Source organism: Scyliorhinus torazame, chromosome 13, assembly GCF_047496885.1.
Source record: "Scyliorhinus torazame isolate Kashiwa2021f chromosome 13, sScyTor2.1, whole genome shotgun sequence".
Taxonomy (NCBI): domain Eukaryota; kingdom Metazoa; phylum Chordata; class Chondrichthyes; order Carcharhiniformes; family Scyliorhinidae; genus Scyliorhinus; species Scyliorhinus torazame.
Window position 1 is genome coordinate 208,826,912 of NC_092719.1, and position 27,689 is coordinate 208,854,600.

Consider the following 27,689-nt stretch of genomic DNA (forward strand, 5'->3'; position numbering starts at 1 on the left):
CTGCCAACACCATCACCACCACACGGTTTTTCACTAACTTTCCATTTAACTACAAAGGTGGCCTCACTAAGCCCTTTGAAACAAAGGGACTGCTAGAACGTTTACCCAAAGACTTTCCCAGCAGCGGACTTCACTCAAATGAACCAGCATTGAAGTTAAGAAAAAAATATCAAGTTAAACTGAATTGTCACACTGACTGTGTGGAAATGAGGACCATCCAGCTGTTTGGAAAACTGGAGAACACATTCTTAAATGGTACGCCTGGAAACGTGAAAAAACAGGAAGTCAATAAAATCTTTTAACTCGTAAACCATTTAAAGTTTTTATTGAACAAAAAGACGTGGAATTGGAAATCAGACAGTCCACAATAAGTAAATATAAAACTAACATAGGAATCATAGAATCCCAACAGTGCAGAAGGAGGCCAGTCGGCCTGTCGAGTCTGCACGGCCTCTGCTCCCGATAGAGCACTTAGTCCCGTGACCCCACCTAACAATTAGGCAATATTAACACGGCCAATCCACCTAACTTGAACATCTTTGGACTGTGGGAGAAAACCGGAGCATCAGGAAGAAACATGCAGACGCGGGGAGAATGTGCAAACTCCACGCAGTCACCAGGGGCAGGATTCTCCCGCAATCGGCGGGATGGGCCGCCGCCAAGAACTGCGTGAACCACTCCGCCGTCGGGCCACCCGGAAGTTGAGGAATCCTCCGCACTTCCGGGGGCTAGGTCGGCGCCGGAGGGGTTGGCGCCGTGCCAACTGGCACTGAAGGGTCGCATGCACAGAACCGCCGGCGTGTTCTGGCGCATGCGCAGGGAGTTTCTTCTCCGCGCCGGCCATGGAGCCGTATAGAGGCCGGCGCGGAAGGGAGGAGTGCCCTGGCACAGGCCTGCCCACAGATTCGCGGGCCCCGATCGGGGGTCAAGCCATCGTGCGCGCCCCCCCCCCCCCCCGAATACTCCACTAGACGGCCCATAATTGCCAAGGATTTTTTTTTAAAGCCTCCAAATTTTAAAATATGAGGCAGGGCTCACAATTTTAAAGCCCCCACCCCTCCATCCTCGCTGATTGGGGGGTGGGGCGGGGGGGGGGGGGGGAGGAATCAAGGGACATAGCATTCTGCAAATTGCAGCGCTGAACGTATTGCCACTTTCTCCGTCCACCTGCTCTCATTTTGCTAGGGGTCTTGAGAACAGGAACCAGAGCTCACTGTCTGATTCAGCCCACTGCCACAGTAACATATGCAAGTCAGAACCCTATGATATCCAACTGTAGGCAGGTTGTTAATTAGCCACAATCCACCAGGGACCGTAGGCATCTCTCTCTATTAGGCAGAGAAATTGGTTATATAGCTTGAGGGGCACTTCTCCACATAAAGCAAGGAATCAAGTCTCATGTCTACCTCAGCCAGAACAGGAATTGAACCCACACCGTTGCTATTATTTTGAACCGTATGCTAGTTATCGAGCCAAATGAGCTAACCAGCTGCCTTTTATGCAAAGGAAACTGCAGCAATTCTCAAGTACCCAATAAGAGTATTGATACGGTAGGATGGCCTAAACAGTGGCCCTTAAATTTACAGCATAGGGCCTGAAAAGATGTTTCTGTGGCCAGGCAGTAGAATGCTAAGTCTGTTTCTGGTAGTTTCTTGTCCTCTTATTTTTTTTTAATCCAACTTGGAGTAGCTACCAGATTCCTCCCCCCCCCCCACCCTGGACTGGACTCCACCAAGAGATTGAGCCTTAAGGAGGGGGCAGTGAGGCGAAAAATAATGCTTTTTAATGCATGATTTATTTTCATTTCTTTATTAACATTCGTGGGGGTTTTGCTTGTTTTTGGATGTGATTCTTTGTTTCTGCTCAACTGTGCCAAATGTTTCTTTTATAAAAACCAGCCAAGCAGATAATTTATTGACATTCAGGTCCATTAACTGTCAAGTTACAGAGATTTCTATTTAAAACAAAGCTTCCTAAATCTAGCTATCCAGGATTTATTAATCTATAATGCTGACCAACTTGGATGCCTAGCAATGTTATGCTTGGATGAGCTGTTGACTGTGTGAAAGCGGCACTTTGCAACCTTTAAGCCTCATGCTTTCTGCGGCGAGTGTGAAAGCAGTATCAAACATTCTACTGCAGTGCAACCGTTTCTCTTTCCTGTTAACGTGTACCAGCGCAACATGCTGTCAATCCAGTCTGATCGCTGGGGCCCAGAAACGAACTGCCAATATTCTAAATGCCCAGCATTAATCACGGGGGAAATTGTTATTCTTGGATTGAGATTACTAACTCAAAGTATTAATGTTTGCATCGGCAAAACTTTAAAATGGAGAATGAGTTAATTTGGGCAATAGGAATCGCGCAGCTGATTCGGACAGTGATGAATCCAGTCCATTTGCTGCTGATTTGTAGATTTGCATTGTAGATTTCATGGAAAATAAACAGGAAAAGAGCAACCTCGGGAAAGTTTTATTAAACTGTGTTTCTTCCCCGCCCCCTGAGGATGCTGATTCTTTCTTGCTTCGATTCCTAGAGCCACTGTCAGTCCTCCCGAAGCTTGTCTGAGCTGCCTAGAACCTAAACAGTGGTGGACGGAATTCAACCTTGAGAGCATCGCAGATGAGGCAGATTGTGCCCCCATCTTAAATCCACGTGTGCACGAGTTTATTAAACAATTCCTTTTCCGTCTTCCCTCCAGTCCAGTAGATTTGAGGCCAGTTGACACTTCAGTTGAGATCAGCTAACCCGGCCCAGATTTGAGAATGAACTTGTTTACCTGGTTCATTCCGACACCAGCCAAAAAATACTTTCACTGCCGAGCACCATGCTCTCTGCAGTAACTCTTTGAGTTTGTGTGCCTTGCACAAACTATGTCCTCTGTAACTGTAATGATGGTGAATCATTCCTGTCCAGTACTCAACACCGACAACTGCCAATCTCCAGACGCAATTCTGCAACTCATCCGCTTCATTCTGGATTACAACATCTTCACCTTCGACAACAAGTTCTTCATCCAGACGCACGGAACAGCCATGGGGACCAGATTTGCACCCCAATACGCCAACATCTTCATGCACAATTTGAACAAGACCTACTCACCTCACAGGACCTTCAACCAACGTTATACACCAGATACATCGATGACATTTTTTTCCTTTGGACCCATGGCGAAGAATCACTGAAACGACTACACAATGACATCAATAAGTTCCATCCAACCATCAGACTCACCATGGACTATTCTCCAAAATCAGTTGCATTCTTGGACACACTCGTCTCCATCAAGGACGGTCACCTCAGCACTTCGCTTTACCGCAAGCCCACGGATACCCTCACGATGCTCCACTTCTCCAGCTTCCATCCTAAACACATTAAAGAAGCCATCCCCTATGGACAAGTTCTCCATATACACAGGATCTGCTCAGACGAGGAGGAGCGCAACAGACATCTACAGACTTTGAAAGATGCCCTCGTACGAACGGGATATGGCGCTCGACTCATCGATCGACAGTTCCAACGCGCCACAGCAAAAAAACGCACCGACCTCCTCAGAAGACAAACATGGGACACAACTGACAGAATACCCTTCGTCGTCCAGTACTTCCCCGGAGCGGAGAAACTACAACATCTTCTTCACAGCCTTCAACACGTCATCGATGAAGATGAACATCTTGCCAAGGTCATCCCCACACCCTCACTATTTGCCTTCAAACAACCGCGCAACCTCAAACAAACCATTGTTTGTAGCAAACTACCCAGCCTTCAGAACAGTGACCACAACACCACACAACCCTGCCATGGCAATCTCTGCAAGACGTGCCAGATCATCAACATGGATACCACCATTACACGTGAGAACACCACCCACCATGTATGCGGTACATACTCGTGCGATCGGCCAACGTCGTCTACCTCATATGCTGCAGGAAAGGATTTCCCGAAGTGTGGTACATTGGCCAGACCATGCGGACGCTGAATGAACGGACATCGCGCGACAATCATCAGGCAGGAATGTTCCCTTCCAGCCGGGGAACACTTCAGCAGTCAAGGGCATTCAGCCTCTGATCTCCGGGTAAGCGTTCTCCAAGGCGGCCTTCAGGACTCGCGACAACGCAGAATCGCCGAGCAGAAACTTATAGCCAAGTTCCGCACACATGAGTGTGGCCTCAACCAGGACCTGGGATTCATGTCGTATTACATTCATCCCCCGCCATCTGGCCTGCAAAATCCTACCAACTGTCCTGGCTTGATACAATTCACACCTCTTTAACCTGGGGTTACCCCATCTCTGGATCTGTAAAGATTTAATCACCTGCTAATGCCCGGATTCCAAGCATTGTCTGACATCTTTGAATTTGTCTATATATGTGTTTCTGGAACATAACCTCTTCATTCACCTGAGGAAGGAGCAGCGCTCCGAAAGCTAGTGACATTGAAACAAACCTGTTGGACTTTAACCTGGTGTTGTAAGACTTCGTACTGTGCTCACCCCAGTCCAACGCCGGCATCTCCACATCATTCTTTAAAGCAGCACTCTTCTTTCAATGCTTACCTCCATTGGGAAGCTGCTGGCCTGCTGCTTTAAGCTCAGCATTGAGGGGACTGCTGCAGCCAAGCAGAAATTTGCTTCCCTTCATGATAAGCCACAGCTAGAGTGGAGATACTTGCCGGGGGCCCACTCTACGGATGTAATTCATCCTGACTCAGGAAAATGGGATAGCATTGGCATACAGATGTATGATCTTGATGTGCTTCCGTGGGGAATCTGCCAGATTTGGAAATCTTGCCCTTTCTCTCTGGAATGACGCACTTGGGGAGGTTTCAGAAGGACACACATCCCCATGAACTTAACCCCAGTTCCCAGAAACAGTATATGTGAGAAATGGCGAAGTGAAAATCATACAATAAAATCTTTAAGAAGGCTCTAATGGTGTGTATCCTTACCCCAGCAATTTCAGAAAAACAGTGAATGATTCCATGACTGAGAATTTCTCTCTAACAGTAGATCATGGAATCATAGAATTTACAGTGCAGAAAGAGGCCATTCGGTCCATTGAGTCTGCACTGGCACTTGGAAAGAGCGCCCTACTTCAGCCGACACCTCCACCCTATCCCCGTAACACCATCTAACTGTTTTGGACACTAAGAGCAATTTAGCATGGCCAATCCACCTAACCCGCACATCTTTGGACTGTGGGAGGAAACCAGAGCACCCGGAGGAAACCCACACAGACACGGGGAGAACATGCAGACTCCGCACGGATAGTGACCCAAGCCAGGAATCAAATCTGGGACCCTGGAGCTGTGAAGCAACATTGCTACCGTGCGATCAGATCTAGGCTGACACTCCCACTGCAGTGCAAAGTGAGTACTGCACTGATGAGAGTGAAGAGCCATTTTTCAGACGATGCATTAAAACCAAAGATCCACCTTGCCTCTGATGTAGACACAAAGCATCCCATGAAGGAACAGTGGGTTTGGTGGGGTGGCACAGTGGTTAGCACTGCTGCCTCACCATGCCATGGACCAAGGTTCAATTTCAGATTTGGGCGACGGTCTGTGTGGAGTTTGCACATTCTCCCTGCGTCTGCGTGGGTTTCCTCGGGTGCTCCCCTTTCCTCCCCAGTCCGAAGATGTGCAGTGCGTAGGGGTTACAGGGATAGGGTTGGTGTGTGGCCTAGGTCGAGTGCTCTTTCGGTGCGTTGGTGCAGATCTGATGGGCCTAATGGCCTCCCTCTGCGCTTTAGGGATTTTATGGATTCCCCTTGAGTTCTGAGGCCAATATTAAATCAATCAAACTTACTCAACCAAGTTAAAGTCCAACAGGTTTGTTTGGAATCACTAGCGCAGCTGTGCTCCGAAAGCTAGTGGTTCCAAACAAACCTGTTGGACTTTAACCTGGATTTGTAAGACTTCTTACTGAGCCCACCCCAGTCCAACGCCGGCATCTCCACATCAAACTTACTAAAAACAGAGAAAAGCAGCATTCTGCAGAGGCTGGAAATCTGAAATAAAAGCAAATGTTGCTGGAAATAATCAGCCGGCCAGGCAGCATCTTTGGAGAGAAAGAGGGTTAATGTTTCAGGTTGAGATGACCTTTCATTAGACCAGGTTTCTGAGAAACGATCATCTCGCCCTGATACATTAACTCTGCTTCTGTCCACAGATGGTGTCTGACCTGCTGAGTATTTCCAGCATTTTTTGCTTTTCTATCACTGTAAGCAAGATCTGACTATTATCTCTGTGCTGTTTGTGGCAGCTTGCTGTGCATAAATCGATTACAGTGTTTCCTATCACATTACAGTGACTATGCTTCAAAAGATTTTCTTTAGCTGTAAAGTTTTCGGGATATCCCGAGGTGGTGAAATGTGCTGTATTGCTCTTTTCCTGTGTTGCTACTTTCCTGTTGACAGATTTTTGTTATCCAAAAGTACTATGGAATATGAGGTGAAGTTGGATATATGGGTCAGAATATTATGCTCCCTGCAACCCCCTTCCCTGCCGGGTTCTGAGAGGGTGGGAGGAGTGTACAATTGCAAGGATGGAATTCTCTCCAGAACCCTGCCTGCCACGACCTAGTCGTAATTTTAGGCCAGACGGGCAGGGCCTGTTCATGCCCGATTAAGGCCCTAAAGTGGCCACTCCCCTTCAGGCCTGGTGACCTCTGGATCTCTCCCCAACCCCTTGCGACTCCCCCGGCCTTCCCAACCCTACCCACGCACCCCTGCCATTTACCTTTCCTCCGGTTCCCAGCATTTAGTTCCAGAGGGGTAGCTGTCGTGTTGCCGTTTCTGGCCATTCTCAAAATTCTGGCCATGGGATAAGCTTGCAAATCAGCCATGACCTCATTGGATGGCACAACAGGCTTGAGGGGCTAAATGTTCCTATATCCCTTTCAGCAAGCTTCTTCTTTGCTCCAGCAAGGTTTTCCTCGAGGTAGATCCCAGACATCCAGAGATGATACAAAATTGGCTTCAGGAACGTGCCAGCCTGCGGCTCACCTACAGGGCTACCCACTGGGACATCTGCGGAAAGTGAGTATCAGCGGTTTTGTTTACTTAACATACGTGAAAGTTAAAATCCACAATCCAGTACATCACCAAGTGTATAAAGAGTCAGAGAAATGAAGATGTACATCAAGAGCCATTAAGTAGATGATGCAAAGTTTAAGTTTTAAAAGCATTTAAAGGATGCTAGTTACGATTTTGGTAGAACCAGTAGCACTTTTTTTCAGTAAGAAGTCTTACACCAGGTTAAAGTCCAAGAGGTTTGTTTGAAATCACTAGCTTTCGGAGCGCTGCTCCTTCATCAGGTGACTCACCTGATGACGGAGCTACGCTCCGAAAGCTAGTGATTCCAAACAAACCTGTTGGACTTTAACCTGGTGTTGTAAGACTTCCTACTGTGCCCACCCCAGTCCAACGCCGGCATCTCCACAAAATGACTGTTTTTTTAGAATCCAGTAACCCAGGTATTTACTGAAAGATTAAAGTTACACGGTTCACTGTTTTTTAAAAATGGTAAATTTATTACACAAAAATCAAAGAACATTAATACTTACAACTACTCTAAATATTATATACTCAGTTATGTTATAGATATTAAAAGTACAGTTATGTATACCTTGAACCAAACTGCTCAACTCAAGTTTCCTCCTATGCCTACTTGAACCCCCAAAACCCAAGTCAGATAGTTATCAAAACTTGGAAGGTTAATCGCTTGGCCTGAGGACTGTTTCAAACCTTCCTATAAGGATTGAGATTTTTCAGGCCTTCCGCTTAACTCTGGCAAGGTGTCTCTTCAAACCTCCTCAACGATTGTATACTCTCCGTTTAACACAGCTGTTGTTAGCGCCTTAAGAAGAGTACAGCACAGGAACAGGCCCTTCGGCCCTCCAAGCCTGCGCTGATCACGTGTCCTATCTCGACCAACCGCCTGTATCCTTCTACACCCAGTCCGTTCATGTATCTATCTGGATAAGTCTTAAAGGTCGCTAACGTATCTGCCTCAACCACCTCACTTGGCAGTGCATTCCAGGCCACCACCACCCTCTGTGTAAAAAAACCTCCCCCGCACACCTCCACTGAACCTATCCCCCCTCACCTTGAACTTGTGCCCCCTTGTAATTGTCATTTCCGCCCTGGGAAAAAGCCTCCATCTGTTCACCCTATCTATATCCCTAATAATTTTATAAGACTCCCACATGCCAAATGTGGATTTACCCTCAAGCAGCCTCTCCCAAACAACAGCCTCCAAATCCGGCCTAACCTGGTTGTTGGCCTTCCCCCAATTTAGCACCTTAACTCTAGGACAACACTCGTCCCTTTCCATGAGTATCCGAAAGCTTACAGAATTGTGGTCACTGTTCGCCACATGTTCCCCCACGGTAACCTTGATAACCTGGCCGGGCTCATTTCCTAGTACTAGGTCCAATATAGCCCCTCTCTAGTCGGACTATCCACATATTATTCCTGGACACACTTAACAAATTCCTCACCATCCAGACCCCTAGCCCCAAGAGATTTCCAGTAAATATGAGGAAAATTAAAGTCTCCCACTACAACAACCCTATTATTTCTACATCTATCCAGAATCTGCTTACGTATTTGTTCTTCCACTTCCCGTGGGCTGTTGGGAGGCTTGTAATACACCCCTATCATAGTGACTGCCCCCTTCCTGTTTCTGAGTTCTATCCACAGTGCCTCGTTACTTGATTCTTCTAAGGTGTCCTCCCTCTGTCCAGCTATAATGTGTTCTCTAACCAGTATTGCAACTCCCCCACCTCTTTTACCTTCCCCCTGTCTCGCCTAAAACACCTATATCCTGGAATGTTTAGCTGCCAGTTCTGTCCCTTTTTTAACCAAGTTCCGTTACCGCAACCACATCCAAGTTCCGCGCATGAATCAGGTTCACCTGCCTCGCCTGTTATACTCCGTGCTTTGAAGCAGATACACTGCAGACCTCCAGGCCCACTGAGTTCAACCACCCCCAGCTTGCCCTTCCTCTTAGCCAGCCTTGCCCTGGTACCATGCTCACCCCTAGGCCCTGCACTTGCTGGCTTACTGTTCTGATTCTCACACCCCTGCCACATTAGTTTAAACCCTCTGCCTCCGGAATAAATCTCCTGGTTTCAATGTTGTTTAACTCTGGAATCTTGTTTTTATAAACTCACTCACTCTCTCTCTAATCTCAGTTTGGCTATCCCAGAAGTGAAATTCACTGTTCGTAAGGTTCTTCAGTTAACTAGGTTTTTACAAACTGTGTTAACCAACACACACAATTTCAACTGAATCCTGCTGGAAATAGATTTTCCTTCCAGCCAGCTAGTTCTGAACAAAATTCAAACTTCTTGAGCACAAAACCGCAACCAGGGACCTCCTCACCCCGACAATTAACTTCTGATTGCGGGCGGTATTCCCCCCCCACACCAGGTGGGAGGATCGCCCGGGCGCCGGGCGAGTCGCGCCACACCACCCCGACACCCGCACGCGATTCTCCCCCACGCACGCGATTCTCTTCTCCCCCCCCCCCCCCGAAGCCAGCGCCGCGAGAATCGCGCCAGGCCGCTCGGAGAATCGCCGCAAATGGCGAGTGGCGATTCTCCGGCCCGGATGAGCCGAGCGGCTGTCGGAAAAAATGACAGTCCCACCGGTGCCGTTCACCCCTGGTCGCTGCCAGCGGGAATTATGCGGGAATGCTGGGGGGGGGCGGCCTGTGGGTGGGGGAGGGGGCTCCTTCACCGGGGAGAGCCTCCGATTGGGTCTGGCCCGCGATCGGGGCCCACCGACTGGTGGGCCGGCCTCTCTCCCTCCCCCTCCCCCCCCGGGCCTACCTCCATCCGCGACCGGCCCCAGAAACCCGCCGCCACGTTGGTGAGGGGCCGGCGCGCGTAAGAAGTTCCCCGCGCATGATGAGCTGCCCCAACTGTGCATGCGCGGGTTGGCGCGACGCCCATTTGCCGCCGCGTAAGGAGGCTGGAGTGGCGTGAACCGCTCCTCGACGGCCCGGGCACTTAGTCCCAGGAGCAGAGAATCCCGCCCTGCATCGTTTTTTATCCTCTTGTTATCTCCTGGGCAGCTTAGCCACATGATCAGTTGCTTTTTTATTTTTCCAATAAATTTTCTTTCGGAGAAACTAGCTCTTAAAAGGACCATCACCTGAACATAAAATCTAGGTTCCATCCACCCCCCAACCACTCATAAAGGACATGGGGCCGGATTCTCTCAGCCCAGGCCGGCCCGGAGAATCGGCGGGACGGGTGCGAATCGCGTGACGCCGCCCCGACACCAGTCCACCGATTCTCCGGAGAGCGGAGAATTGGCGCCGGCTTGGTCGGCGCAGCGCCGGTTGGGGGGTGCTCTACGCGCCCCCCCCCCCCCCCCCCCCCCCTGGCGACTCTCGGCCCGGGGTGGGCCAAGCGGCTGTACAAAAAAAAAACGAGTCCCGCCGGCACCATTCACACCTGGTCTTACCCGGCGGGACCTCGGCGTTAATGGATCCGGGGACGGCCTGGTGGGGGCGGTTGGGGGGTCCGACCCCGAGGGAGGCCTCTGCTGTGGCCTGGCCCACGATCGGGGCCTACCGATCGGCGGGCCGGCCTCTCGGGCTGGGGGCCTTTTTTGTTCCGCGCCGGCCCCTGTAGCCCTACGCCATTTTGCGCCGGGGCCGGCGCGGAGAAGGGAGCCACCACGCATACGCGGCAATCACGACGGTTCCACTGCGCATGCGCAGACCCGCGGCGCCCATCTGACACCGGGATCAGCAGCTGGAGCGGCGTGGGTCGCTCCAGTGCCGTGCTGGCCCCCTGTAGGGGTCAGAATCGCTGCTCCTGAGGCCATGTTGACGCCGTCGAGAAACGCAATGCCGTTTACGACGGTGTCAACACTTAACCTGAGGATCAGAGAATCCCTCCCATGAGCTATCACACAGCAAAGAAACAATTTCATTAGACTTTTAAGATCTCTAAAATGGAAGGGCGGAGAGAGATGCGTGATTTCTAGTTTGCAAGACATTGAAAGCAGCAATGTCTTAAATTAAACCATAATAAAACAAACTGGAACATTGGCTTCTTTACTGGGAGCCATAGAACATAAAAACGGAGGTGGAAAATTATAGTGAGACTGCAGTCGGAGTATTGTGCACCGTATTGGGCTCTACAATAGGGAACGGTTGTTGGGTCAATAAGCAGACGCACATCATCGATTCACAAGGATACAGTCATGAAGAAAGACTTAAAGAATTTGGGCTGACTTTGTCAGAGGGATTTGAGGGGAATTTGAAACAGGTATTTGAAATAATAAAGTGACAGGGCGGGGTAGATAGAAACAAGCTGTTTTCTGTGAATGAGCAGCTGGAGCAAAGGGGAGCAGCTGGAAGGTTAAATGGCGTGACAACAGGAAAAATGTTTTTACACAGACTTGTGGGATTCACTCCTCCGGGATGGGTTGAGGATGGGTTTGATGGATGGTTGAAGGAAGGGAACAAGGCTGCTGATTGCAAAAGCAAAAATCTCCCATTTGTCCACTCCTTCAAAAGACGGTCACTTGGCTGGAAAAACGTGTTTTTTTTCTAAAGTCTGACATCTGTTATTTATGGAGTGAAATCTGATCTGAGACATCACGGGGAAGAATCCCTCTGTGCCTGTTTGTTGTCGTGTTTTGTACTCTGGGATAACACAGGCTGCAACTGGATGCAGCTTTAACCAAAAGATACTCCAGACCTTGAAGTTAGTTCAATCTGATTTATTGAACCAGTAGCACAGTTAGCAAAGTTCTCTATGAACTCGACTCTGATAACCTAAGTGTGGTTTACTCTGTCTGACTGAACCAGGCGAGATCTTAGCCATGTGCTGGAGGTGTGATACTGTACATACACCCTGACTCACTCTGTAGATGTTCATCAGTGGAAAGAGGCGGAGTGTGAGTGCCTCGTGCCTTTTATAGTGAGATACCACCCCTGAGTGTCCTGCCTGCTCATTGGCCATGTCCTGTTCTCTGTGTTCATTAGCTGCCTGTCTGTGCCTGTCTCTATATCATTATCTGCATGTCTGCATATCATGACATCTCCCTTTTTTTTATGTTTTGGCACATGGGAACGTACTGACATGTGGTGGCATATATTAACATATTTACAAGTGGTGGCATATGTGAATGTATTTACATGTGAAGACAGCTGTCTAATGTGAGAAAACAGAACATAGCAAACAAAACAAATGTTCATAAGTCCAGTCTCTGGGGCTTGCGCCTGATCCTTGTCGACCGCCGGAGAGGTGGTGGTGGGGACGACGGCGCCTTGACAGGCGGGATGGAAGCCTGACTGGTGGCCTCGTAGTTCGAGGTATCAGGAGGTGGCAAAACAACGGATGGAAATGGCGAAGAAAGCGGTTGCGGGCAGGCAACTTTGCGCAGTGCCCGTCTGTTTCGTCGCACAACAGAACCATCAGCCATATGTTCGAGCGGGGCACAGCCTGTTGAACAACGAAAACTGGAGCAGACCAGCCACCATCCAGTATCTTGATCCTGACGGAGTCTGCCGGGGATAACACGGGCAAATCGGTGGCATGAGCATCATAGCCCTGCTTTTGCTGGTTTCGGAGCTGCTGCACCTTCTGCAGCACCGGGAGGTGATCCAGGTTGGGCAAATGTATGGCTGGAAGTGTCGTCTACAGGCCCTGTTCATCAGGAGTTGAGCCGGCGACATGCCAGTGGACAGTGGGGTCGCCCTGTACGCAAGCAGCGCGAGGTAGATGTCAGAAGCAGATTCCGCGGCCTTGCAGATGAGCTGTTTCACAATGTGCACCCCTTTTTCAACCTTCCCATTGGACTGCGGATAGTGTGGGCTGGAAGTGACATGTTTGAAATGGTATGGCTTGGCAAACATAGACCATTCGTGGCTGTTGAAGTACCGGCTATTGTCACTCATAACAGTGAGTGGGATACCGTGCCTGGAGAACGTCTCCTTACAGGCCTTGATGACGGTCCGAAATGTGAGGTCTGAGAGTTTCACGACTTCAGGGTAATTGGAGAAATAGTCAATAATCAACACGTAGTCACGACCATTCGCACAAAAGAGGTCGATGCCAACCTTGGACCACGGTTGCTGCTGGAGCGTCTCCTTGCTCTGCTCTGGCTGGAAGCGTTGACAAGTCGCACAGTTGAGGACCATGTTCGAGATGTCCTGGCTAATACTGGGCCAGTAGACAGCCTGCCTGGCTCTGCGTCTGCACTTCTCGACGCCCAGGTGTCCCTCATGGATTTGGCGGAGCACCAAGCTCTGGATACTGAGTGGAATGACAATCTGGTCCAGCTTGAGGAGGATACCATCAATCACCGTCAGGCCGTCCTTTACATTGTAAAATTGAGGGCACTGCCCTTTCTGCCAGCCATTGGCGAGGTGGTGCATGACACGCTGCAAGAGGGGGTCTTTGGCTGTCTCTTCGTGGATATGAACCACTTCTCATCAGATGCCGGGAGGGTGCTAGCACACAGCTGCACCTGTAATTCAATCTGCCGGATGATTTCCAGCGGTTCACTAGGCAATGTGATGGAGCGGGACAATGCATCAGCGATGATGAGCTCCTTGCCAGGCGTGTACACTAAGTCAAAATCGTACCTTCTGAGTTTGAGGAGGATGCGCTGCAACCGAGGCGTCATGTCGTTCAGGTCCTTGTGGATAATGTGGACCAGAGGCCTATGATCCGTCTCGATAGTGAATGTCGGCAGGCCGTAGACATAGTCGTGAAACTTGAGAATGCCAGTGAGAAGACCAGGCATTCCTTCTCTATTTGCGCATACCTTGTTTCGGTGGGCATCATGGCCCTCGATGCGTAGGCTACCGGTGCCCAGGATGAAGTGTCGTCGCGTTGAAGCAGCGCTGCACCGATGCCATCCTGGCTCGCATCTGTTGAGATCCTTGTCTCCCTGTCTGAGTCGAAAAATGCCAAGACGGGTGTAGTGGTGAGCTTGGCTTTCAGCTCCAACCACTCAAAGGCAGTGGACTTTTTCACCAGGTTTCGTAGGGCCATGGTGGGTGAGGCTATGTTTGGGATGAACTTGCCCAGAAAATTGACCATGCACAGGAAGCGCAACACCATCTTCTTGTCTTCAGGGACCTTCATGGCGATGGCCTTGACCTTGTCTGTGTCCGGGCGCATGCCCTGCTGAGAGATCTGGTCACCTAGGAACTTGAGTGTCGACATGCCAAAGCAACATTTGGACCTGTTCACCTTCAGGCCATTGTCATGGACACAGCGGAATACCTGCTGGAGACGGGAAACATGCTCTTCAGGGGTCGTGGACCATATGATGATGTCGTCCACATACACGGGAACCCCTTCAATGCCCTCAATCATCTACTCCATGATGCGATGGAAGATCTCCGATGCCGAGACAATGCCAAACGGCATGCAATTATAGCAGTATCTGCCAAACGGTGTGTTGAATGTGACACATCTAACTTTGTGAAAAAACGTGCGTGTGCCATCTCACTGGTGAGTTCCTCCCACTTCGGGATGGGGTAGTGTTCACGCATTATATTCTTATTGAGATCCTTGGGATCAATGCAGATGCGCAGGTCTCCCGCTGCTTTCTAACACATACTGTAGCCACCTGGGTTGGCCACTTCCCGACTTAAAATGGAGTTCCACAAAGGCTGCAGGGAAATTCAGCCAACACAGGCAAAAAACCAGCAAGTGCAGAAATCCTGTGTATTAGATCTTGCAAAAGCCCAGACAGCACTGAAACTCGCAGCCTCCTGTGTATTAGATCTTGCAAAAGCCCAGACAGCACTGAAACTCGCAGCCATCTGCATACTAATGAGCGATCCCCGGGCACAATTGAAACACTTAAGGTGAATAAAGCCAAGCCAGACTCCTCGGCGCCAGCAGGAGCCAAGACAAAGGAAGGCCAACGGACACTCATGGACCGCCCAGCGATCAGGGAACAACTCCAGTATTGGAGAAATCGATCCAAGTGATCGAAACGCAGTCCAATCACTTGGAACCAGATACGGGGTCCGCCCCGAAGGGCGCAAAGCCCCTGGGGACTATAAAGTAAAGCCCCCAAGTTCAAATCGGTCTTCTTGGCAGGGTCACTGAACAACGCGAATCAACCCTTGAGAGTGAACTGCCCAAGCTGCCGCATCAACCAAGTAAGTCTCCAGTCAATGCACGCTACGAGTTAGGCGCTCCTAGCTACCAGTCCATACCAGCTTTTGAATCCTACAGACTCAGACCGAACAAAAGGCCATTTGTTCCCCTGTCCTGGTGGGCCAATTCCGAAGCTAAGTATAGGCCTTTTTGTGACAGAGAACAGTCTAGAAAGTAGAGTTTATGCATGAGTAGTGATTTATTGTGTATAATAAATGTGTTTTGATTTGTATCTTACTAATTGGTGTGTTGAGTTATTGATCAGTACTTGAACCTCGTGGCGGTATCATAAAGATACCTGGCGACCCTAGAGCAAAGGTTATAAAGCAGAGCAAATTGAACCAACCAAAAGTTAGCAACAATACCATCGAGCTGACCCAGTCAGTCAGTTTGGTTACCTTGGAAATGATGCCCTGTTGCTGAAGATCCTTGAGCTGTGCCTTCAGACGCTCCCTCAGCGGAGCCAGGACCCGGCGTCGTGCGTGGACAACTGGCTTGGCATCAGGTCGTAGCAGAATCTTGTATCGATATGGCAGCGTGCCCATCCCGTCGAACGCATCCGGATACTGAGCGAGGATGTTGTCAATGCCGGCCTGAAGATCCACATTGGAGGATGTCGTTGTGTAAACCCACTGCACGAGGTTCAGCTGCTTGCAGGCATGTGCGCCAAGTTGGGATGCCCTGTCTGGCTTGACAATTTCAAAACGTAACTTTGCTTGGGTGTTCCGGTTGGAGACGAGGAGATGGCAGGATCCCAGTGCCATGATGGCATTTCCGTTGTAGTCCAGGAGTCTGCAGGCTGCTGGAAGGACGTTGGGGGTTTCTTGGTGCGTTTGAAATCTGCCTGTGAGAGGAGGTTGGCAGAAGCACCTGTGCCCAGCTTAAACTGGATGGAGCAGTAGTTGACCTGCATCACCGCACGCCATTCGTCCGCAGAATCCACAGCGAGGATGGATTGAATTTATGATGAGTTGGATGTGGCATATTCACATTTGGTAATGATGCCCACACAGTAAGCTGAGTCCAGGCATTCTTCCTCTGGATCCGTTGTGCTGCCAGGATCAGAATCCTGTAATCATTGTTGCACACTCTGAACGCGCCGTAGTCGGAATTGGGGGCGCTGGCCCCTGACTGGTGGTGCAGACCTGCACAAGGCTGCATAGTGTCCAGGCTTCCCGCAGTTTAAACATTGCCTGCCTCTTGTAGGGCAGTGTTTCTTTAAGTGGGCGTTGCCGTAGTTCGAGCGCGTCATGTCGTCGGCGTCCTGACGCTCCGCGCGTTGTTGCACATGCGCAGTGCGGGTGTCGGCTGCTTCGTTATCCCGTTCGCATCGCGTATGCGTGGGGCCCCGGAAAAGCGCGCAAAATGGCCACTTTCATCAATGCTGAGGCCCTGCATCCGAGAGATGGCCTGCACACTCTCTGCCTCATGGGAGGCAAGTTTCTCATTTACAGCCGATTTGTACTGGGCGTAGCGATTTTTGGCGTGCTCATGCACTGTGCATGTTTCAATCGCGACTGGCAGGGTCATGTGCTTGATTTTCAGTAGCTGCTCTCTCAGAGGATCAGAGTGAACTCCAAAAACGATTTGGTCTCTGATCATGGAGTCAGCAATATCACCAAAGTTGCAGGATAGCGCTAGCAGGCGGAGGTTAGTTAAGAAGGAGTTGAAAGATTCATCTATACCTTGTAGACGCTGTTTGAATATGTAGCTCTCGAAGATTTCATTGGTGTCCACTTCACAGTGACTGTCAAACTTGTTCAGGATGGTCTGAAGCTTTGTCTTGTCCTGGCATTCGGTAAAGTGAAAAGAGTTGAAGAGTTCGATGGCTTGATCACCCGCTGTTGAGAGGAGAAGCGCGATCTTCCTTGCATCAGACGCACCCACGAGGTCTGAAGCTTCGATGTACAGCGGAAACTTCTGTTTGAATGCCCGCCTTTTGGCACTGAGATTGCCGAAGGTCCTGAGCTGGTGAGGAGCCTGAATCTTCTCTATGGTGCCGGGATACATTCGCTGGTCGTCACGGAACGGACAGGTAAACCACCAAGATTAAGCAGTCTCCTGGTAGCATGTCGTGTTATGTACTCTGGGATAACACAGACTGCAACTGGATGCAGCTTTAACCATAAGATACTCCAGACCTTGAAGTTAGTTCAGTCTGATTTATTGAGCCAGTAGCACAGTTCGCTATGAGTTCGACTCTCTGCTAACCTAAGTGTGGTTACTCTGACTGAACGAGACTAGCTCTTAGCCACGTGCTGGAGGTGTGATACTGTACATACACCCTGACTCACTCTGTATTTGTTCATAAGTGGAAAGAGGCGGAGTGTGAGTGCCTCGTGCCTTTATAGTGAGATACCACCCCTGAGTGTCCTGCCTGCTCATTGGTCATGTCCTGTTCTCAGTGTTCATTAGCTGCCTGTCTGTATATCATTATCTGCATGTCTGCACATCATGCGGCTATTGGATAGGTGCATGAATTATGGTAGAATGATGGGGTGTAGATTAATTTGTTCTTAATCTAGGACAGAAGTTTGGCACAACATCGTGGGCCAAAGGGCCTGTTCTGTGCTGTATTTTTCTATGTTCTATGTTCTATGACATTTGTGATTTTCCTCATCAGAGACCAGCAATTTCTTCACAAGCAAGGGGAAGCGCAAAGGAAGCTGGTGACTGCGGATCAGCTTGACCAGCCAGAAGCTGAGCTCAGAGTCAGGAGACCCCGTGAGGAGGACTGTTTAATTTCTGTCAAAATGCTGCACAAACTCCAGAGACAAGCTGAAAGCAACTAGTTTAAAATACGTAGTTTCACTTCCCAAAAATCCTTACCTAATAATAAGCAAATATGCAATGACGTGGATTCTAGAAATGGCTTCTGTCTCAGCCTAGGGTTGCCAACTTCTGCTTGATGTATTCCTGTAAGTTTCATCACGTGGTTTCACGCCTCTAAACACCCCACCTGGCCAAAGCGCCATTTTCTCCCCATTCCAGCATAACAATAACAACTTGTGTTTCTGACAGCAAAAACCTTCAAAGGAAATTAAAGCCAAGTCTAATTCTTTTAATGCCCCAAGGATTTTTACCCCTGGTTGTAGCTTGCTGCAGTGTCCACAAATTGGTCAATCTTTCGTTCTTGGAGACTCCAGGACAATTCCAGAGGGTTGTCAACTCTATCTCAAGACAGAGCATGAAGGGTCAGTGGGGAATGAATTCAAGAGTGCATCCGGGAGAGATGGAGCATGCCATCAGCGAACACTAACTCAGAGTAGGCTGGGACTGAAACCATCTGCCTGCTCCTTTCTTGCACGCGATCCATCTTCTTCACCATATCATTGGGGGCAAAACTCCTTCAAAGTCAACATGGGCACTGTGTCTGGACAGCCAAAAAGGATCTCCCTCACCGGGTCCTGTTTTTTCAATTCTCAAGTGGCCTGCGTCAGAGGTGAGGTCAAAGTAAAGGTTTCACAGAGGTTCTGAAGCTCTCCTTGAAGCTCAGTAGTATTGGCATTGATGACTGAGAGGAGCTGGCTACCGATCGTTCAGGATAGCGACAACTTGTCCATAGAGCTGCGTCACGCTTTGCTTCACAAGGTCCTAATGTTGAGGCAGAGTGGCAGTACAGAAGGAAGCAGACCCTGCTTGCTGGATCCCACCAGCTCACGGGACGTCCTGCTCCATGTGCCCAGCGATCTGTGGATTGAGAATCGGCCTGTTCACTCACATGAATGCCCATGCCAGAAAAACACGGTCCCTCGTAGCCATCATCTTTAAATTGAGAGACAGCCGATGACAGTGACCCTGCCTTCAATCCCAATTCTTTCCTAAAGCTCTCCAACTTTCTGTCTCTTCCTTTAAGATGTGGAGATGCCAGTGTTGGACTGGGGTGAGCATAGTAAGAAGTCTTACAACACCAGGTCAAAGTCCAACAGGTTTGTTTCAAATCACTAGCTTTCGAAGCAGCGTCTGCATAGTCTCGCCAATGTACCATGCTTCGGGACATCCTTTCCTGGTGGGTGGTGTTCTCATGTGTAATGGTGGTACCCATGTCGATGATCTGGCAAGTCTTGCAGAGATTGCCATGGCAAACCATTGCAGCAAACTACCCAGCCTTCAGAACAGCTACCACGACACCACCCAACCCTACCATGGCAATCTCTGTAAGACGTGCCTGATCATCAACATGGCTACCAACATTACAAGTGAGAACACCACCCACCAGTTACGCGGTACATACTCGTGCGACTCGGCCAACAGTGTTTACCTCATACGCTAAGGATGTCCCGAAGTATGGTACATTGGCGAGACCATGCAGACTCTGTGACAACGGATGAACGGACATCGTGCGACAATCGCCAGGCAGGAATGTTCCCTTCCAGTCGGGGAACTTCAGCAGTCAAGGGTATTCAGCGTCTGATCTTCGGGTAAGCATTCTCCAAGGCAGCCTTCAGGTCGCGCGACAACGCAGAATCGCCGAGCAGAAACTTCTAGCCAAGTTCCGCACATATGAGTACAGCCTCAACCAGGACCTTGGATTCATGTTGCATTACATTCACCCCCCCACCATCTGGCCTGGGCTTGCGAAATCCTCCCAACTGTCCTTACTTGCAACAATTCACACCTCTTTAACCTGGGATTACCCCTCTGGATCTGTAAAGACTTAATTACCTGAAAATGCAGGCATTCTAAGTATCGTCTTGCATCTTTGACTTTGTCTATATATATGTTTCTGGAACCCACCTCTTCATTCACCTGAGGAAGGAGCAGTGCTCCGTAAGCTAGTGATTTTAAACAAACCTGTTGGGCTTGAACCTGATGTTGTATGACTTCTTACTGTCTTCTTTTAAGACGCTCCTTAAAACCTAACTCTTTCACCGAGCTTTAGGTCACCTGCATTGTCAGTGTCAATTTCCATTGGATTGCACTCCTGTGAAACATCATGGAAGGTTTCCCCACATTAAAGAGGGCCAGTTTAGCTCAGTGGGATAGGCAGCTGGTTCGTGATGCCGAGCGAGGCCAGCAGCACGGGTTCAATTCCCATACCAGCTGAGGTTATTCATGAAGGCCCTGCCTTCTCAACCTTGCCCCTTGCCTGAGGTGTGGTGATCCTCAGGTTACACCACGACCAGTCAGCTCTCCCCCACAAAGGGGAAAGGAGTCATGGTCATTTAGGACCATGTCAACTTTACCTTACATTTAAGAAGAAGTTGTTGTTGGAGAAGCAAGTTGTTGGTGAGTGTTAGTTCATTTTGTGTGGTAGAGGAGGATCTGAAGAGGGGGATTATTTATAACTATGTCTCACATCACTGGAAAATATCAGAACATGTGAAAAATAAGCAGAAGCTAGAATCTGTTGATAGATCTGATTTTAAATGTGTTCCCATTACAGGCCACGTTTCTGTGTACTCCAGAGAAGTTGAACAATTGACGGACCAACCCTTCTTACCTACCATTTAGTAGAAACTGTAAGATTACGACTGCACAGCTCCAGAATTTGCAGCTTGGAAGGGTAGAGATCTGCATTGAATCTGTTGCTATGAGCAACTGAGATCTCTGATGTACACCGCCGCAAATGTCACAATTTCTGCAGGGAATGGACTCAACAATCGGCTGCTGTAACTTTGGCGAAAAATGGCAGGCAGTCAGTTTCCGCATCTATCCAGGATTCACGCTGAAGTAATGTCAGCCAATCGAAAGATCCCTGTCGCAGGTATTTTTATTAATTTATGGGATGTGTCCGTCGTTGTCTAGCCCAGCATTTATTACCCATTCCTAATTGCACTTAAGAAGGTAGTGTGAGCTGCCTTCTTGAACCACTGCAGTCCATGTGGTGTAGGTACACTCCCACCAGCTGATAGGGAGGGTGTTCCGGGATTTTGACCTGGTGTTTTTGACTGTCACTTCCCATGATAGCTTTATCAGCTTAATTTTCCATTCATTGAATTGTACAGCACAGAAGGGAATCCATCGTGATTGTGTTAACTCCTTAAAGAGCAATCCAATTGTGTCCCACTCACTGCTTTCTCCCCATAATCCTGTAAACTTGTCATCTTTAAGTACATGTCCAGTTGCCTTTTGAAAGTTGCTATGGAATCTGATTCCAATTCCCTTTTCAGATAGTCCATTCCCCTGTATAAAATGATTTCTCCTCATTTCCTTTCTAGTTCTTCGACCAATTGTTTTAAATTTAGGGCCTCTGGCTTTCAACTCACCTGCAAAAGGAAGCAGTTTCTCCCGACTTGCATTATCAAAACTTTTCGGAATTTTGATAGCATTCCCCTGAACCTTCTCTGCTTTGAGGGAGAAAAATGCCTTAATATCCACTCCACATCACTGAAGTCATTATCAATTAACCTTTGGCATTATCCCAATAAACCTCTCTGGATCCCCTTCCGAGCCTTGACATGTTTCTTGAAGTGTGCAATGTCCAGAATTGCACATAATACACCACAATTGCACACACTAATAATCCTACTAGCTGATTGCTATTATTGGAAGGGAAAGTTTCATTTTTGTTTAGATCTTGCAAAATAATGCCAGCCACGCAACCTTTAATACACTTTTCTTGGCTTGCACAGTCTGTTCTAATCAATCCCACTGTAATCGGTTAGTGTTACTCTGGGATGCTAGTGTTGCTCCTTGTCAGATGCCAGTTTCTCTCAATTGGTACCAGTATCTTGGTCAAGAGGTTGTAGTTTAAGGCACCTTCCAGGATCCGAATAAATAACTACGGTCGCTGGCATTGCCCTTTGGAAGCAAAGTTGAACTTAAGGTTTTCCCAGTTTAGGAGGGGTATTAAATATCCTAATATCCAACTCCAAGGGTTGAATGGCAGGAGGGAGGCTCGATTGGTCAGATTACCTACTTCTGCTTTCTTATGTTTTTCAAGATAAACAAAAAGATCCCTCAATGCCACCAAAGCCGGCCGCTTCACTGCTGCTTGTGGGACTACTGTGTTTGCCTAAGTAACACGGTAGCACAGTGGTTAGCACTGTTGCTTCACAGCTCCAGGGTCCCAGGTTCGGTTCCCGTCTTGGGTCACTGTCTGTGCAGAGTCTGCACGTTCTCCCCGTGTCTGCGTGGGTTTCCACCGGGTGCTCCGGTTTCCTCCACAAGTCCTGAAAGACGTACTTGTTAGGTAATTTGGACATTCTGAATTCTCCCTCAGTGTACCCGAGCAGGCGCCGGAGTGTGGCGACTAGAGGATCATCACAGTAACTTCATTGCTGTGTTACTGTAAGCCTACTTGTGACAATAAAGATTATTATTATTAACAAGTCACTGCATTTTAAACAAAAAAGTAGTTCACACAAACTGCTGTGAGTTGTCTCTCAAAAGACATGCTAAAGCTCTATATAGATATAAATATTTATTATCACTAGAGCAGACTGTAAACTAAGCCACACAACTCTCAGTTCAACTGAGAAACCTGAAAAAAACTAAAATGTTTGTGTTTTTTAAAATGAAAACATACTTTTTAAATGAAGCTTGGGGGAACTACTGTATTCAAAAAGATACTTCATTAAATCTCTGTGTTGGTGTGACAGAAACTACACATACCACTGCAAGGATCATGGTTTGCTAAATATATTCGCCCACACTTGTGGTTGAATTGCTATCTTTATTTCAATAGAACTTCTTAATATACAGGGGTTTCTAATTAATATTTCACAAAATACTTCAGCAGAATCACAATTGCCCACTCTGGAAAAAGCAACATAAAGCTGTCCATGTCTTGGAATATAAATAAATATTTTGTCATGAATCTTGCCTTGTGACTTATTTATAGTTATAGAATATGAAAATCTAATTGCAAATGGTTTTTGTCTGCGTTAGAAAGGAAGGTTTGCACCTGACGGACCCAATATTGATAGAGGAATGAACACTCGTTCTGTTTAAAAACCGCCGATTATAATTTCAGTATTTACCATTGAAGGAAACTACCAATCTTGTTCCATGGCAAAGTCCATGTTTCGCTCATTTCTCATGAATCCTCATTTCTAGCATGCAGAATCGCTGGACCAATTCCATCGTATCATCTGCTCCTCCCATGCCATTACCAATCCCAAGCAATCCACCTTCCCATGCCATCGCATTCCCAAACAGCTCCACCTTCCCATGCCATTTCTCTCATGTCACCCCATCGCTCTCTGAAATCCTACCCCATCCCTTATGGAACAATCTCTACGGTCAGGGAGGCTTGATACTGGTTGCTACACATGTATGACAGGCTCCAGCCCTCCGCATGCAGAGGGCACCGTCCCAACAACCCACAACAGATGTGCCACTTAACCTAAGTAAGCAAAGTGTTCCAGAAAACTGATAAACTATTGGAGATTACGGTTGCAGCTTTGTTGAGAAAGCCCGTGGTATGCTTTTGATAAAAAAAACCACAAAGTGGCACTTGAACTAGATTTGCGAAATTCAGAGGAATTTTCGAATTTACTGATGTTCCCTATTTTGCAGTTCAAGTTTGTCATTTCTGGCTCATTGCATCAAGAACTATATGGCTTAGTGAGTAACATATTACACAATGTGCTGAGTAGGCTATAATGTGCTGTAGCACATCTACAAAGCCCATTTTTTCTCACGAGTTAATAGCCGTTGACCAAATATACTTCCAATGCCCTAAAATGCTGAACCCAGCTATAACAGGGATTTTCTGACCCACAGACCACAATCAGTAAGAATGAACAACAACACCTCCTCCACAATAGTCCTCAATACCGGGGCCCCGCAAGGCTGCGTACTTAGCCCCCTATTCTACTCCATGTACACACACGACTGCGTGGCAAAATTTGGTTCCAACCTCATCTACAAGTTTGCTGACGATACGACCATAGTGGGCCGGATCTCGAATAACGCCGAGTCAGAATACAGGAGGGAGATAAAGAACCTAGTGGAGTGGTGCAGCGACAACAATCTCCCTCAATGCCAGCAAAACTAAAGAGCTGGTCATTGACTTCAGGCAGCAAAGTACTGTACACACTCCTGTCAGCATCAACGGGGTCAAGGTGGAGATGGTTAACAGTTTCAAATTCCTAGGGGTGCTGTAGCCATCTGGGATGGCCACTTCCAGAATACAAAATGGGCAATGTTAAGAAAGCAAGCAGGCACAGAGCCTGTCTGCATGTTGGAGAAACAGCTCCCAGATGAGACTGAAACTGTAGGCCCGTTAGCATATGGATGGCCCATCTCCGGGAACAAAGGGAGATACTTAAGTAACCGATCTGGCCCCAGACCTCGCGGCGCCAGTTCCCCAAACCGAAAGCAGAAAACAAAGCAGGCCAACGGCCACCTAGGACACGCCCAGCCATCAGGGCACCCACCCCTTTATTGGTCAGGATCAACGCGAATGATCAAGAAATGGCCCAATTGATTGGGGCCAAGTTCAAGGCCCGCCCAAGAGCGTGCGAAGCCCCCTTCGGGTATAAGAAGAAGGCCCCAAGAGAGAATTGCTCTCTTGGAATCGGCTCTCAGCCGGAACCCTTCCACCAGCTACACCAGAAGCAAGTAAGTCCAAGGTCAATGCTCGCTACCAGACGGACGCCCTTAGATGTTCCCCTCTAGCACTTCGACCCCAGCAGCCTCAGAACCGAACAACGGCCATTGTTCCTCTGACTGAGTGGGCGCCCCAGGAAAAACCCCAGAAACGAAAAGCACCCCAACCCCCGACTGCACAAGCAGAACATACCCCTATGAACCCTGTAACCACACATCGCAAGGCCGCAGCAGACACAGGAGGGTCCTGCACCACGCTCAATTCCTCCACGATGTTACAGCGAGACACGTGGCCCACGACAGACACCATTACACTCAGCGGTTTTACAGGACATTTACAGCAGCGGCACATCACAGCCCCTGTAGCAATCGTGATAGGGAGCATTAAAACAAAACACCCCGTAGTTCTGGTCGATCTACTCCAGACAGCCGAACACATCTTAGGAATTGACTTCATGAACTCCCACAACCTCTCATTTGATCCGGTAAATAAATGTGTATGGAGAATGGCAAAGGCAGCACGAGCCCCGCCACGCTCACAGTTGGAGAGTATGAAAATAGGATCAACGCAGTAGGAGACCTCTGGTTCGACCCTCAAGCCATGAGTCAGGACAAACAAGTTAGGGAAGTCCTGCAGCAACACAAAGCAGCATTTGCACAGCACAAGCACGACTGTGGCAAGATCGCTGGCTTAGTGAATATTACAGGTCCCGACCCCAGACCCCAAAATCAATACGGTTGTCCCCAAGAAGCAGAGGGAGAAATCTCAAAAGTAATACAGTCTGCTTGATCAAGGCGTACTCTGATCAGTAGCCTCCACGAATAACGCACCGATTTGGCCCGTCAGGAAACCCGATGGATCATGGCGACTGACCATTGATTACCGGGAACTGAACAAAGTAACCCCAGTAGCAGCCCCCACCGTAGCCACGAGTCCCGAGACCATGCTCAAACAGGGACTACAGTCAAAAATGTTTTCGGTTTTGGACATTAGCAACGGCTTTTGGTTCATTCCATTGGATAAAGTGTGCCAATACAAATTCGCATTCATATTCCAGGGACAGCAGTATACGTGGACATGCCTTCCACAAGGATTCCACAACTCCCCCCTCCATTTTCCACCAACAGCTGGCAAATGGATTAGCAAAATTTTCCCAACCCGATTGTCTGGTCCAATATGTAGATGATCTGCTACTACAGACGGACATAAAGGGAGAGCACATTTAGCTTCGAGCCAAATTAGTAGGACTTCTACAACAAATTGCCTGTAAAGTGAACCCCAAGAAGGCCCAGATTTTGAAGGAAAAAGTAATTTACTTAGGAACAGTAATCACACATGGCAAACGTGAGATCGAGCAGAAAATAATTGACTCGATCGTCAAATTACCCCTGCCCCAAATGTCTCAGCCCTCCGGTCATTTCTAGGACTGGTTGGCTAATGCAGAAACCATATCGTCGGTTTCGCCACAAAAGCAGCGCCCCTATCCAAACTTCTCAAGAAGCAGGCACCTTGAGAATGACTTCCACAGCACACGGATGCCGTGGATGCTTTAAAAAGAGCCCTCAGCACAGCCCCCGCATTACAGGTCCCAGATCCACTTCCCCCGTACGCAGTTGAGGTTGCAACTACCGACTGAACCCTTTTGGCCGTGCTCCTCCAAGAACGACATGATCGAATAGGCCCTGTAGCAAACGCCTCACGCGTATTAGATCCAGTCGAGCAAGGATTTTCTGCCTGCGAAAGGCACCTGCTCGCAGTTTTTTGGGTAGTACAATACTTTGCTTACATTACAAGACTCAACCCCATCACCATTCTCACTGAACACACCCCAACACAGCTACTACTAGATGGTAGACTTAAGGATGGCACAGTCAGCCAGATCCGCGCAGCCCGTTGGACCCTTCTTTTACAGGGACAGGATATCACGGTTAACAGAACCAAGACCCACACTTTCCGAGCCGATAACTTACAATATGCAGGTACCCCACATGAGTGTGAGATCATCACCACAACGCATAATACCCTTTATACCAAAGTCAGCCCCCAGGAAAGCAGGTACTACACCCCAGAGACCCCAGCCCACAGACACATGCGCACCCCTTAGAATCTATGTGGATGGCTCCTCCACAGTTTTAAATGGGAAAAGAATCACCGGTTGCGGTATTTATGTAGAGGACGTGCAGGGATGCGCCCTAGAAGAGATTTCGTTAAAATTGCCAGGACAGTTAGGCTCGCAGGCAGCAGAACTGGTAGCCATAGCTTATATTGTAGATCACCCCAACTCGTTTCCGACCCCAGCCGACATATATTCAGACAGTTTATATGTCTGCAATGGTTTAACAGAATTCCTACCCCTGTGGGAAACTAGATTCATTTCCGCAGACGGAAAGCCCCTACCCTCAGCCCCATTACTCCAGCATATCCTAAAAACGGCCAAAGACCGTAAATATGGAATCATCAAAGTTCGCAGTCATCATCGTTCTTCCCCCACTGGTAACGTTAAAGCAGATGCCCTAGCGAAAGCAGGTTCCAGACATGGTCACTTTTGGACCCCCCCCCCCCCCCCCCCCCCCCCGAAAGCGCCCCAGTACACGCGGTTCAGGTCTCACAGACCGACATTCAAGATTTGGCAAAGGCTCAAAAGGAAGACGAGCAGCGCAGGGAAGTTTTAAAAGAAAACTTCCCAGCCCCTTATGATAAGTTCAAAAACGCGATAACCACACATGACGGTGTGATTCTAAAAGACGGCATTCATGTAGTCCCCAGCCAGGACAGGAATCAAATTATTCGTCAGTTCCATGACAATCATGGACACTAGGGCATTGAGCCCATCTCAGACCTCTCTGCTGCTGGCCTGATTTAAAAGCCAATGTTACCCATTACATTGAGAATTGCTTAATCTGTGCCCAGAACAATCCGGACAGATATGCAAAAAAGGCTCAGCTTAGTCACACCCGCCCCGTTAATGGCCCCTGGACGAATTTGCAAATAGATATATAGGACCCCTACCCCCCTGCAGAAATGGTATTAAATATGTGTTGG

The 27,689-nt window shown here is 48.5% G+C and overlaps 1 protein-coding gene across 10 annotated transcripts in view; it reads left to right on the top strand.

Annotated features, from left to right (window-relative positions):
- The window catches only part of hemk1 (HemK methyltransferase family member 1), a 134,041-nt gene extending 111,131 nt beyond the window's left edge, over positions 1–22,910 (top strand). For 7 of the 10 annotated variants that reach the window (XM_072472988.1, XM_072472987.1, XM_072472986.1 and 4 more), the window contains 2 exons: positions 6,924–7,037; positions 17,772–20,528. In XM_072472988.1, the coding sequence (XP_072329089.1) occupies positions 6,924–7,037; positions 17,772–17,940 (283 nt within the window). In that variant the 3' untranslated portion in view covers positions 17,941–20,528. The other 3 variants (XR_011934223.1, XM_072472990.1, XM_072472993.1) reach the window with 3 other exon arrangements.
- The last annotated feature ends 4,779 nt before the right edge of the window (positions 22,911–27,689 follow it).